The 14,922-nt window shown below is 43.4% G+C and overlaps 1 protein-coding gene across 1 annotated transcript; it reads left to right on the top strand.

Annotated features, from left to right (window-relative positions):
• LOC148047149 (vomeronasal type-2 receptor 26-like) lies at window positions 1-14,692 on the top strand. The gene is made up of 6 exons (XM_087707960.1): window positions 1-215; window positions 1,669-1,963; window positions 3,824-4,636; window positions 6,833-7,060; window positions 8,721-8,847; window positions 13,782-14,692. The coding sequence occupies exons 1-6, from the start codon at window positions 1-3 to the stop codon at window positions 14,690-14,692; spliced, it is 2,589 nt and encodes an 862-aa protein (XP_087564086.1).
• Window positions 14,693-14,922: the final 230 nt, after the last annotated feature.

Here is a 14,922-nt window from a genome sequence, read left to right as displayed (position 1 = left end):
ATGAACCTGCAGCATCTGTTTCTGATGCTAATTCTGACCCACACTGCCTATGGGGTGCAGAGGGTGAAGTGTCCTTTGACATTAGAACAGTATGGAATGGAGCTATTGAATCACTACAGGACAGGAGATTATCTCATTGGGGGCCTACTCTCTACAAAAAAAACTCAGTTCCGACTGTACAATTTTGACATCTCTCCTTCAAGCATACTTCATATGTAAGTTTCCCACAGTTGCTACTGATTTCAACTGCTTCAACTATCAAGAATTATCGCCTCAATTCTCTGCCTGCCTTAGATAGCAGAATTCTCTGTTGACTTTAGGGAAAATACATTAGGAACATACATATTTCTATGAAAGCTATACAGGAATTAATGCAGCACGGAGGAAGAAGATGAATTAAATCCTGAGGAATTGTGACATCATTCTGCTCTTATTGTGGTTAGGATCCTCCCTCCATGAATCCATCAGAGTTGCCCATTTTAGACTAGGGGGGGAATATGTTTTGTGGAATGTTTCAAAGAGCAACAGTTAGTTTGCCAATGAAAAGGAACTGCTGGGTCTCCATTGGCTATTCAAGGGATGGATAGAAGTGCAAAAGGTAGAAGTGGATCCAACAGGAATAAATATAAAGTAGCAGATTTCTGCAAAACATTCAGAAATCCTTTATCGTGATAGTTGCTCAGATAAGCGTAGCAGATGGATATTGCCACCATTTCTTTCCACCGATGAGTCTGTCTTGGACGAATACAAGCTGATATTTGATATGATTAGGGAAGATCAGATGGTTTTGCCCTAAGTAAGAGAACTGAGGCAGCTGGTGAAGGTGGGCTCCCCTCTTAGTAGTTGCAGAAAGACTGATGGTTTTATCAGAAGAATTGGGAGTAAAGTAACAGTATAACACAGCTGGAAGGGCCCTTAGAGGTCTTCTAATACAACCCCCTGCTCAAGCAGGAGATCCTATACCATTTTAGGCAAGTAGTTGTCCAGACCTTTCTTTAAAACCTCCAGTGTTGCAGGATCCACACCTTCTGAAGGCAAATTGTTCCACTGGTTGATTGTTCTCACTGTTGATTAGTTTAGTCTTGTCAGTTTATTTTAGTCTCCTTCATGTAGTCTCCTAAGTATTTCAGCTTTCTTTCATTACTGAGTTCCTTATTAAGTCTTAGGAACATTGTGACATATCTTCCCAGGCCTTTATCAGCCTGAAGTGAGGTGCCATTTAGTTTCAGACAACCTCTTTCCTATCATTTGATGTTGATTACTAACATATTTGTTATTTTCCCAGACTCCCCATAATCTCCTAAATGGATTAGGGGCTGGGAAACTCAGGACCAAGTCTATCCATCACCCTGGAAGCTCAGTGGGTGACTTTGGGGCAATCACTGATTCTTACTCATTTATTTCATTTTCATTTATTGAACATTTATAGGCCGCCCTTTTCCCTGAGGGGACTCAGGGCGGCTTACTCAAACTACTTAGCAAGTTGTTGTTAGGAGATACTGCTACATGTGCCGTTCTGGGTTTCTGGGGACAAGGTAGTATTGTAGTTAAGGTGTCGGATTGGCAAGAGGGATGGAAGACCAAGGTTCTACCCTCACTTGTGGACTGAATTACTTTGAGCCAGTCCTTGTCTCTTACCCCAATCTAGCTGATGGGTTTATTTTGCAGAAGAACTGCCAATATACATGTGAACTTCCTATCCTTCTTATTTGCCCTGCGAGGTGTCAACCAGGATCCCCAGATCTTACCCAATGTCACCCTAGGCTACAGCCTTCATGAGAATTATTTTGACACAAGAATAACTACGGATGCTTTGTTCAACCTTCTCTCAGCTGGACAAGCAAACATCCCAAACTACAAATGTGAAAGAAGTCAGAATCATCTTCTGGCTGTCCTTGAAGGAACTGACTCTGATATCTCCATCCAGGTTTCAACCATGTTGAGCATCTACAAAATCCCACAGGTATTTGTGGGGGGGGGGGGGTTTACAAACTAATTTAGGTACTCATTAGGCATCTCGTTATACTCCTGCATCACAAAGTATTCAGGACCCTCCTCCAAACTCCTTCTAGCTGATCAATGTCCTACTGACATGTCCAGAATCTTACCCAATACTCCAGACTCATCTAGTCCTAGCTTTACATGTTCCAAGAATGGGCCACCGCTATACCCTCCCTCCAGCACCCTTGAGGTAAGACTTTGAGTCTTGCTAGGGGGGAAAAACTAATAAATAGCCATACTGAAATGGATGGGCAAAGAAAAATGAGATTGCATAAAGATTTTCCATTACAAGGGCAAAATAAAATTCTGCAATGTTTTTAACATATTTATTTTTCTTTTATCACCAAAGAGAAAATGCAAAACAGAAAAAGGGAGGAAAACAGATTAACAAACATTCAACATTAACAATGAAAAAATCTTATGTACAAAAGAAGAAATAACATTAGACAAAAAACTATCCATCATGGCTGAATGCTGAAAGATACATCAAAAAATTAATATGCATTCCTCTCCTTATCTAAGATAAGGATAACCCCAACGTTAATCTATAGAATACAGCATCCATTTTTGTTCGCCACATTCCTTTTGTGGGAATGCTTCTTCCCTTGCTTGGGAGTGTCCTTCTCATCCTGATGATGCCCCACATCCCCTTCCACAAGCTTCCACAAGAAGCTCATAAAGCTTCTTGAATATATTTTATAGTGGTCACCACAATGTAAAAAAGATATGGCAACTCTCGAAAGAATGCAGAGAAGAGCAACAAAGATAATTAGGGGACTTGGGGCTAAAACATATGAAGAATGGTTGCAGGAACTGGGTATGTCTAGTCTGATAAAAAGAAGCAATGGGTGGAAACTAATTAAGGAGACAAGCAACTTAGAACTAATGAGAAATTCTCTGACAGTTACTACAATTAATAAGTGGAACAACTTGCCTCCAGAAGATGTGAATGCCCCAACACTGGAAGTTTTAAAGAAGAGATTGGACAACCATTTGTCTGAAGTGGTGTAGGGTTTCCTGTCTATGCAGAGAGTTAGACTAGAAGACTTCCAAGGTTCCTTCCAACTCTGTTATTCTATTCTAAGATTAACTTCAGGCCAACCATCAATTAAGCAGTATCTGAATCAAGAAACTTCCAAAGATCCATCACTAAACAGCCCAACCAAAGAATCTCTAAGACCACCCTCACCCACACAGACAAGCAAGTCACCAGAAAATAAACTGACAGCAAACAGCACTCCTTACTAGCACTGATGACGTAACCTAGTTAGAGTAATGAAATGTCTGCAAGAAAACAGACATTTTCAGAGAGCACACCAAGAACCTCTCATTTCAACCCTAAGCAACAAATATTCTCCTTTATCAATAGGATTCAGCCTCCAAGCTATCTACTCTTTTCAGTTCCTGTGCACTAGATTCCAGATGTGACCAGTGGAGCTATGATATGCTGTGATCACACCAGATCTCTGCAGCCTAAACTTCCATTGGTTCTTTTGACAGTTGTAATACATACATGGTCCATGCATAATTTGTGATCTATTGGTCCACACCCAAAGTCTGAATGAAATATGGTAGAAGCTTTATGATTTTTTCACCTACACCAGTTGGAAGGGGATGTGGAGCATCATCCAGATGAGGAGGACACTCCCAAGCAAGGGAAGAAGCATTCCCCACAAAAGGAAAGAAACTCTCTCCTTACACTCATGGTCTACCTAGGAATGGAAGAATCTTTCCTACTTTATAAAGATCATTATTTTTCCCCTTAAAAATCTAAGTCACCCATATGTCAAAAATGTGAATCAACTTTCCCTTTCTTTATCAGGTGACTTATGCTTTTGTTTCTCAAGTTCTGAGCAATGAAAAGCAGTTCCCCTTTTTCTACCGGACAGTTCCTGAAGAAGGAACACACTATTGGGGTATTGTCAAACTGCTCCAGCATTTCAAGTGGACATTAACTGGACTAATCGCTGCTGACACAGAGAATGGAGACCGATTCATAAAGTCCTTCTCAGCTCAACTGGTCAGAGTTGGGGTTTGTGTGATTTTCTCAAAAAGATTCTCGAGACTGAATAAGTACAGTGTGGTCCAGAACCATCCCATTCTATTTCATAAGTGGAGGCAAGTCAATGTATTGATTCATTACACAGAAACTTATGACTTCTATGATGGATTGCTGATGATTCAACAGTTGACGGTTGGCTTGATAGAGCCCATAGCTGGTAAAGTATGGATCACAACAGCTTTGTGGGATTTGACCCGTGACTTGACTCTTTTTGAATTTCTACTTTTCCAACACATCCATGGTATTTTTTCCTTCATGATCCAGACAAAGCAAAGGACAACATACGACTTATCCTTTTATTATTCTTGTGAAAGGTTTGCAGATTACGCATTCCATTGTTCCTACACAAAGCACCCTCTGTCTGTGAAAGCTTACAAAAAATGCACGGAGAAAGAAGTGGCAAACCTCCCTCAAGAAGAGATAGAAAATATCTACTCCCTGGATAGCAACCGCATTTACAATGCCATCTGGACTGTGACACGGGCATTCAATGCAGCCTATTCCTCTCTTTCCAAGAGGATGATCAAGGACAATGGAGATGGGGAGGAAGTTCGAAGGATGCAACCATGGCAGGTATTTCCCTTCTCAGCACAGAGACTTCACTGAACAAAGACTTTAATAGACAGTTCGCTAACTGTATAACTGTTCTATAACTGTATAACTGTTCTATAACTCAATTCCTGGCAAAGTATGGGGAGGAAATAGACAGATTTTATTTTCCTGGGCTCCAAGATCACTGTAGATGGGGACTAAAGCCAAGAAATTAAAAGACACTTGCTCCTGGGGAAGAAAGCTATGGCAAGTCTAGACAGCATATTAAAAAGCAGAGATATCACCCTGCCAACAAAAGTGTGTATAGTCAAAGCTATGGTTTTCCAGTTACAATGTATGGCTGTAAAAGGTGGACCATAAGAAAAGCTGAGCACCAAAGAATGGAGGCCTTTGAACTCTGGTGCTGGAGAAGACTCCTGTGAGTCCCCTGGACTGCAAGGTGATCAAACCGGTCAGTCCTAGAGGAGATCAACCCTGACTGCTCTTTAAATGGCTAAATCCTGAAGATGAAACTCAAAAACTCTGGCCACTTAATGAGAAGGAAGGACTCACTGGAGAAGAGCCTAATTCTGGGAACGATTGAGGGCAAAAGAAGGAGGGCAGGACAGAGAATGAGGTGGCTGGATAGAGTCGCTGAAGTAGTAGGCGTGAGCTTAAATAGACTCCAGAGGGTGGTAGAGGACAGGAAGGCCTGGAGGAATGATGACCATGGGGTCGCAATGGGTCAGACATGATTTTGCAACTAACAACAACAACAAATAACTGTGATCTCAAGAATCTAATCAACTATAATCTTCAGGTCCATACTAATCACTGAGCTGAATAAGGACATGCTTCCCAGCCCACCTCAAATTGGACTGAAAGAAAAAAGAAAGTCATTAAGGTGAGAAAAATAGAAGGCACAACATTTAGGGAGAAAAATAAATCAATAGAGGAAAATTCATGGCTTGGAAACACCATATCTGACAAAAGTTTGGATGTCCCCATTTACAACAAGCCCAAACATTTTACAGCAGGGTAAGAGAGCTGCTTAAAAGGGCTAGAACATTTCTGACCTGCCTGAGAAGAAACATTTTATCAAAGAGAATTCATCTCTCTCCACTCAGCACTAGTGAGTCATGCCCGAGGTGGTATGCACAATCATGGGCACCATATTTCTAGAGGATTTTGATGGGATAGTGAGGATATGGTGTTGACCAGTATTTTAAAGGCTTTAAGGTATGTACATTCATAAGGGAACATCTATCAAGGATTCACTGTCTTGAAGAGCTGAGGTCAACTCTCAGTTGGAGGCACCCTATCTCCAAATGCAAATCCAGGAGAACAAAAAAGTTTTCCATCTTCTACTCAGCTTGCTTATTTGTTGGTTTTAACTAAAACTGTGGCCATATTGAAGCAGAACACATTCCTTCAACCCAGTGGTGGGTTGCAAGTGGTACGCCCTGGTACGAGCGTACCGGAGCCTGCCCGGAGCACCAGATATCGTTCTGGTACGGTGCTCTGGAGGGCCCACTCACCCGCCGGTCTTTTAAAGCTAACGCGCTTCCGCGCACAGGCATGGCGCATACAGTGCCTGCGCGATGCTCTGTGTAGCAGCTGGAGTGTCTATGTGGAACCCACCACTGCTTCAACCAGAAATTTCATCAGAGTTTCATTGAATTAATATGTGATTTAGAAAAGTAGGCCACACCCCCAGAGAAAATGTAAATTCAATTCAGAATAAAACTGGAAACGACCTTGGTGGTCTTCTAGTCTAACTCCCTGTTCAAACAGGAGACCCTATTCCATTTCAGACAAGTGGCTGTCCAGTCTCTTTTGCAAAACCTCCAGTAATTAAGTGTTCACAACTTCTGGAGGAAACTTCTGTTCCACCGATTAATTGTTGTAACTATTAGAATATTTCTTCTTAATTCCAGGTTGGTTCTCTCCTTGATTAGTTTCCATCCATTGTTTCTTGTCCTGTCCTCTAATGCTTTGAAGAATTATTTGATGCCCTCTTCTTTTCTCTAGACTGGCCAAACCCAAATCATGCAACTGTTCTTCATATGATCTTTCACTTGTGGTGGGGGAAAAAGATAGATGGAACCCCTTGATTGTTGCAGGAGATCTGAACCATCCAAGATTTCAAAGGGGTATTTGCAGAAATAAAATGTCAACGGTTTGTTTTTGTTTTTTTTTGCTATTTATTCTAACCTTCTCTTTTCTTTGCTTTGCCAGCTTCACCCTTTCTTGCAAAACTCCCAATTCTACAACATCTCTATGAGTGGAGTGTATTTGGAGAAGAATGGAGAGCTGGCAGCTGATTTCAACATTGTGAACTGGGTGAGGTTTCCAAATAGGTCTGTTGTTCGAGTGAAATTTGGGAGTCTACAAAGACACGGATCCTCAGGACTCAAGTTCACTATCAATGAGGATGACATTGTGTGGCCAAATTGGCTTAACCAGGTGAGGGGAACTTATTTCAGATCATTTCAATGCATTGATTGTATCTGAAGGGCACAAAATTTTGTAGTCCAATTTCCATTTATCAGTTTTAGCTTTGCTAGTTTACTGTGGGAGGAACTAATTCTGAGCAATGTTCAGATAAGTGAGAAAGGGTGAGTTATATCGAGAAGATCAGAGGTTCTCAATCTGTGTCTGCAGACTCCTAGGGAGTTGTGATGTCATCACAGGGGGTCCACAAATGTTTGATAAAGCTGTCTAGCACTTTATATCTTGAGTTACGTCTTAGTGGTCCATGGACATGGTCCATGGCCACAAAAGATATTTAAAAGGGGTCCGTGGTGAAAAAAAGTTTGAGAACCATTAGCATAGATGTCGCCTAACTGAACAGAATAAGTGGGAGAAAAAGCCTTAAGATTTAAATCCTAGAGTTGAGACAGATCTCTATGAGATAGAGAGAAAATAAGGAAGAAATGATTAAATAGAGGATAGATGATATATAGGTAGGTAGGTAGGTAGGTAGGTAGGTAGATGATAGATAGATAGATAGATAACCTCCCAAAGACCTATCAAATCCCACAGACTAGGCCTCCTCCGAATTCCATCCACCAGCCAATGCCAATTGTCAACCACCCGGAGGAGGGCCTTCTCTGTGGCTGCTCCGGCCCTCTGGAATGACCTCCCCGTGGAGATACGGACCCTCACCACCCTTCAGGCTTTCCGCAAAGCCGTCAAAATCTGGCTGTTCCAACAGGCTGGGGCTGATGAGTTCCCATCTCCACTCAAATTGTGTGGCTGTTGACTGCTTTTAAATTGTTTCCGTATTTTGTTTGTTTGTTGTTTGTTTTTTTGCTTTTTGTCTGTATTATTCCCTTCCCTTTCGGTTTGTTAGCCGCCCTGAGTCCCTCCGGGAATAGGGCGGCATACAAGTTTAATAAACCTTGAAACCTAGATAGATAGATAGATAGATAGATAGATAGATAGATAGATAGATAGATAGATAGATAGATAGATAGATAGATAGAGGCAGGCAGGCAGGCAGGCAGGCAGGCAGATAGACAGACAGACAGACAGACAGACAGACATAGATAATAGATAGATGAGAAAGCAAGATAGACAGAAATGACAGACAGAAAGATGAGAGAGACAGAGACAGAGAGGGGGGGGATTTCTAGCTATGCCAGGTTTGAACTTGATCCCAGAGCTTTTATAGTTCAAGGTCTACTTCCTCAGATGTATGCAGTATGTTCACAAGAGAGAGATGGGCTTCTACCTGAGACTCTACATTAATTGCAAACCAAAATTCAATTCTCAGTAGGATGAGTTTCCTATATCAAATATGATAAAGGAAATAAAACAAAAAATAGGAAGGAAGTAGTGGAGGGGTGGAAACAGAGATAGAAGAGAAGGGAAGGGAAGGGAAGGGAAGGGAAGAGAAGAGAAGAGAATTCTTTATTGGCTAAATGTGATTGGACAAATAAGGAATTTGTCTTTGGTGCATATTTTGGTGCAGTGTTTACTATCTCCATTGCATAGATCTGGATTTTACAGTCAGTTTGGCAAAGCTGCAAGGCACAAGATTGGCCAATGACACTATGTGTCATTTCCTTAGCTAAACCTATCCCAAGCTTTTTTTAAAACAAATGAACATTTATTCTTTTAGAGTCTGCCACCTTCTCGGTGTGTGGATAGATGCCGTGCAGGATTTGTTAAGGTAATTCGGGAAGGTGAGCCCATTTGTTGCTATGACTGTGTTACCTGTATGGATGGGACCATCTCTACTCAAGAAGGTGGGTAGCCCTGAAGAGGCTGATTTTTAGTATTTAGTATTATTATTTTTTAGTATTTTATTAGGATTTATAGGCCACCCTTTTCCCTGAGGGGACTCAGGGCGGCTTACAATCATTAGGGAGGGGGTGCAATTAAAAAAAAAACAATATGTGAGCAAAATAAAATAATAAAAACACAACTTGTATTCAACATTCAACACTCGGGTGGGGCAAATTAGAGGCTTATCCCCAGGCCTGTTGGGATAGCCAGGTCTTGAGGGCTGCGCGGAAGGCCTGGACGGTGGTGAGGGTGCGTATCTCGACGAGGAGATCGTTCCACAGGGTCGGAGCTGCAACAGAAAAGGCTCTCCTCCGTGTAGTCGCCAGTCGACATTGACTGGCGGATGGAATTCGGAGGAGGCCCAGTCTGTGCGATCTTATCGGTCGGAGGGAGGTAATCGGCAGAAGGCGGTCTCTCAAGTACTCAGATCCACTACCATGAAGGGCTTTAAAGATGGTCAACAGCACCCTGAAGCGCACCCGGAGATCAACAGGTAGCCAGTGCAGCTCGCGGAGGATGGGTGTTATGTGGGCGAACCGAGGTGCGCCCACTATCACTCGCGCGGCCGCATTCTGAACTAACTGCAGTCGCCGGATGCACTTCAGGGGCAGCCCCATGTAGAGCACATTGCAGTATTCCAGCCTAGAGATCACAAGGGCTCGAGTGACTGTTGTGAGAGCCTCCCGATTCAGGTAGGGTCGTAACTGGCGGACCAGGCGAACCTGGGCAAATGCCCCCCTGGTCACAGCCGACAGATGATGGTCGAGAGTCAGCTGTGGATCCAGGAGGACTCCTAAGTTACGAACCCTATCTGAGGGGTATAAAATTTGACCCCCCAGCCTGATAGATGGAACATTAGCCAAATTGTTGGGAGGGAAACACAACAGCCACTCGGTCTTGTCCGGGTTGAGTACCAGTTTGTTAGCGCTCATCCAGTTCTTAACGGCTTCAAGACCCTGGTTCATCACGTCCACCGCTTCATTGAGTTGGCACGGGGCGGACAGATACAATTGCATATCGTCCGCATATTGATGGTATTTTATCCCGTGCCTCCGAATGATCTCGCCCAGCGGTTTCATGCATATGTTAAATAGTAGGGGGGATAAGACCGAACCCTGCGGCACCCCATATTTTAGGGGCCTCAGGGACGATCTCTGCCCCCCGACCAACACCCACTGCGACCTGTCCGAGAGGTAGGAGGAGAACCACTGCAAGACAGTGCCTCCCACCCCCACCTCCCGCAGTCGTCGCAGAAGGATACCATGGTCGATGGTATTGAAAGCCGCTGAGAGGTCAAGGAGAACCAGGATGGACGCATGGCCTCCATCTCTGGCCCTCCAGAGATCATCGGTCAATGCGACCAAAGCAGTTTCTGTGCTGTAACCGGGTCTGAAGCCGGACTGGAAGGGGTCAAGGTAGCTAGCTTCCTCCAAGGCCCGTTGAAGCTGGAAGGCCACCACCTTCTCAACAACCTTCCCAACAAAGGGAAGGTTGGAGACAGGACGGTAGTTATTTAAAATGGCTGGATCCAAGGATGGTTTCTTCAGGAGGGGTCTCACCACCGCCGTTTTAAGTGCGGCGGGGAAGTGCCCCTCCTGAAGGGAGGCGGTTACGACCGCCTGGATCCAGCCACGTGTCACCTCACTGCTGTTGGCAACCAGCCAGGAGGGACACGGGTCCAGAATACAGGTGGAGGCACTCACAGCTCGAATGGCCTTGTCCACATCCCCAGAGGCAACATCCTGAAACTCAACCCAGAGATGGTTTGCCAAGTGATCCTCTTGTGTCCCGGCTGGATCTGCAGTGGTGGAGTCCAAGTCCGACTGAAATCGAGCAACTTTGTCCGCTAAGAATTGGGCATAATCCTCAGCTCTACCCTGCAAGGGTTCCCCCGTATCCCTCCTATTTAGGAGGGAACGGGTTATCCTAAATAGGGCGGCTGGGCGGGACTCAGCGGACGCAACCAAGGTGGCAATATGAGATCTTTTTGCTGCCCTAAGTGCCCTGATGTACTCCTTGGTGCAAGTTGTTAGGAGTGCTCGGTTCGACTCGGACTTATCGGACCTCCACAAGTGCTCTAGGCGTCTCCTCCGGCGCTTCTTCTCCCGGAGCTCCTCGGTGAACCAAGGAGGTCTCCGGGATCTGCTGACCCGGAGGGGCTGTAGTGGCGCAATCCGGTCAAGAGACTCCGATGCCGCCGAGTACCAGGCAGCAGCCAGGGTCTCCGCCGAACTGTGGGCGAGGGTATCAGGAATAACCCCAAGCTCCGTCTGGAACCTCAAAGGGTCCATCAGTCGCCTGGGGCGGAACCACCTGGTCGGTTCCTCCTCCCTACGGTGGGGGTTTGGCCTCCGGAAGTCAAGCCTCAGTAGGCAGTGGTCTGACCACGACAGGGGTATGGTCTCATTACCCCTCAGACCAAGATCACACATCCACTGCTCCGAGAGAAATACAAGGTCGAGCATGTGACCCGCTGAGTGGGTTGGGCCCCGAATTACCTGGGTCAAGCCCATGGCTGTCATGGAAGCCATGAACTCCTGCGCCCCATCAGAGTGTTCACCGAGCGATGGCAAATTGAAGTCCCCCAGAACCATAAGCCTGGGGAACTCAATTGCCAGCTCGGCTACTGACTCGAGGAGCGAGGGGAGGGCTGCTGCAACGCAGTTGGGAGGCAGGTACGTTAGCAGCAGACCCACTTGACCCTTGAGGTCCAACTTCACCAGCAGTTTGGCAATTTTAAAAATTGCCAAAAGGTTTTCAGTTTTCCTAAATTTGAATCTTCTCTTGTTTGGCTTATTCTTTGTTTTTTATAAAGAAGTTTTTATTTTTAAACAAACAGACATAAACACACACAAAATAAAAAACCCTTCTCCAATTACTTACAGCATGTTGATTGGTTACAAAACCTTTGTGCTTTCTCCCAATAGTCTTCACTTGCAATTTACATAAAGGCTCATATCATCATTCTAACATGTATATATACAATTGTTATGGTTATTAAACATTCATTTGAATATAACTATTATTACATCCTTTTTATGTAAAATATTCTAAATTTGAAATAAATTTATATTATTGGTATTTCATTACATCATCCTGAAATCATCCAATAGTATTACATCTTTATATTCTATTCTGTATAGAATTATTTATCTTTTGTAACAAAGTTTTTCAACATCCTCTCCATAGTCTTCATTTACAATTTATATAAAATTTCATATTATTAATTTAGTATATATGTGATTATTATCATTAATAATTTATTTAGCTATAACTATTATTACTTTATTTTATACATAATACTCTAAATTTAACTAAGTTTAACTTAATTTTTATTCTAACATTTCATTTCATCATCCTGTATCCTTCTAGTAATAGTGCAGTCCTATATCTCTTGCCATTTGTGGTGTTTGTATTCTAATTGTTTTCTTGATAAGTCTTATATGAACTTCTCTTGGCATCTTGTTGTTCATTGCGTATCTTGTAAAAACTCAAAACCCTCCATCTGTTCCTTCCATCTGCTTGTCTTTAGTTATCACCAGTGCTTCTGCCAGAATTTCTCTCATTGTTTCTGCCAAATTTTCTCCCTTTTCTTTTTCCATGTTTTGAGGTTTGAGATAAGGTTCCAGTTCATTAATCTCTCCTTTCAACATTCCATTCCTGTTGTTTCCAACCACGCTCAATTTGCTGTCAGTATCAACAATTTTCTTATCACTTTGTTTGGCTTATTCTTAATTACCAAATTGAATTGCTGTCAGCCAGTGGGATTAGCTGCCACGTGAGATGCTGAGCTCATGAGGTCATCAGACGGATACAGGAAGGTCTTCTTTCAGAGGTGCTCTAGTGCAGCAGCCCCAACCCTTTTGGACCTGTGGACTGGCAATGATGGGGGAAGGGAATAGTTGCATGCATGTAACATATTGTGCATGTGCAAATAAAACTTTGTACACTTGTCCAGTGCTTGAGCAGACTGGTTCCAACAGGATGCAAACCAGAAGCAGGCTGTGGACAAGTGGTTGGGGACCCCTGCTCTAGTGCATCTTGCAATAAATATAGTATTAGGTGGTTTCAAAGGTACATTCCAATACTTATGATTTGTAGGGAGTCATAGAGTTGACCTTGGAGAAGGCATCTGAAAACTGTTAGGCCATCAACAAGTGCATAAGCAGCATTTGTTGAGCAAGGCTGCAGAAATTTATTAGGAATAGGATGCACTCCACCCCATAAACTCCATTATATACTATATAGTGTAAATCTTTGTATCTATAGTATTTGTATCAATGTTCATTTCTAGCCTTTTCTGAAATCCATTTACTGCAGGCCATTCTTAGATGTTCTGGCACTTTCATTTCAAAAGGTATCTTTTATTTATTTAGCATAGGGCATTGTTACATTAGCTAGGAGACTCTCATGTCAATGCAGAATAGCAGTTTGGTTGCCTAAGACTGATAGCCCTGCTTAGCTTGTGGGCTTTCCAAAGCGTGGCTTGTGGGGGGTGGGCTCTGCACCACCAAGAAAGATGAGTGTGGCTTTCCTGCAATGTCATTAGGGCCCTCTCCTTCTACTGAAGCCATCTTGTTAATGTGTGTCTCAATCAGGAAGGTCTAGTGCCAGTAGCAGTCTAACCCTATGCACAAAGTATCGGCTCATCTCCCCACCCAAGTGGTACCTATTTATCCATTTGCAAATAACATGCTTTCAAACTGCTGGATGGGCAGAAGTTGAGGCAAGTGACAAGAGCTCACCCCACCCCACAGTCCTAGGACTCAAACTGCTGGAGCAAAGACCATCTCCAGTGTCATTAAGTCACTAAGCGGACAGACCTAAAAGGCATCCCTCAGATAATGTAAAAGAATTGGAAACAGGATGAAATAAAAGAAAGGTTTCTTTGCAGATGCTGAGCGTTGTACTAGATGCCCAGAAGACCAATATCCAAACAAAAATCAGGATGAGTGCATTCCAAAGATTATAACTTTCCTGTCTTATAATGAACCTTTGGGAATCCTCCTGGCTTCCTTTGCCCTTTTGCTCTCCTTCACCACGCTCTTTGTCTTAGGAATCTTCACCAAATTCTTGGAAACTCCCATAGTCAGGGCCAATAACCGTGATCTCTCCTACATCCTCCTCATTTCCCTCCTGGGTTCCTTCTTGACCTCCTTCCTCTTCATTGGACATCCAAAGAGAGCCACCTGCCTTCTTCGACAGACAACCTTCAGCATCATCTTCTCAGTGGCTGTTTCATCTCTCTTGGCCAAAACAGTCACAGTGGTCTTGGCCTTCTTGGCCACAAAACCAGGGAATGGAGTGAGGAGATGGTTGGGGAAGACTTTAACCTACTCCATTGTCTTTGCCTGTTCTGGCGTCCAAGTGATCATCTGTATTCTTTGGTTGGGAATTTCTCATCCATTCCCTGATTCTGACATGAACTCCCAGCCTAGAGAGATTATTCTACAATGCAATGATGGAAAGATTGCCATGTTTTACACTGCCTTCGGATACATGGGCTTCCTGGCTGCCATCTGCTTCACAGTGGCTTTCCTGGCCAGGAATCTACCTGGGGCCTTCAATGAAGCCAAGCTAATCACCTTCAGCATGCTGATCTTCTGCAGTGTTTGGGTGTCCTTTGTGCCTGCATATTTGAGTACCAAAGGGAAGTACTTGGTAGCTGTGCAGGTCTTCTCCATCTTGGTTTCTAGTGCTGGCCTGCTGGGATGCATCTTCATCCCTAAGTGTTACATTATTGTCCTGAGGCCTGATCTCAATATGAAGGAGAAACTAACAATGAAAAATAAAATAGAAACATAACTGACAACATTATTTCTTCGGAGCCCAATTATCATACAAGCTTTTCAATCATAAATGACCATTCCTTAAGGGAAAGTTCTATGTCTCTGCCCAGTTTTATGCAAAACACCTGACATGTTCATACAGAACATAAATTTGTCTTTATATGATCCCTCTCATGGTGGATCTTATTTACTTGGCAGGCTCATAAAATATTATATTCACCTGTCAAATAAAAGCAATTAACTGAT

This window comes from Thamnophis sirtalis, unplaced genomic scaffold (assembly GCF_051295495.1).
Source record: "Thamnophis sirtalis isolate CommonGarterSnake01/CBP01778 unplaced genomic scaffold, rThaSir2_p1.2 scaffold_3, whole genome shotgun sequence".
Taxonomy (NCBI): Eukaryota; Metazoa; Chordata; class Lepidosauria; order Squamata; family Natricidae; genus Thamnophis; species Thamnophis sirtalis.
This window is presented reverse-complemented; position numbering and strand designations above follow the sequence as displayed.

Excerpts from the sequence above, each read along its gene's own strand:
- LOC148047149 (XM_087707960.1), top strand. The coding sequence starts at position 1 with ATGAACCTGCAGCATCTGTTTCTGATGCTAATTCTGACCCACACTGCC. Across the intron at positions 7,061-8,720 it reads GGCCAAATTGGCTTAACCAG|AGTCTGCCACCTTCTCGGTG; the intron begins GTGAGGGGAACT and ends TTATTCTTTTAG. Across the intron at positions 8,848-13,781 it reads GACCATCTCTACTCAAGAAG|ATGCTGAGCGTTGTACTAGA; the intron begins GTGGGTAGCCCT and ends GTTTCTTTGCAG.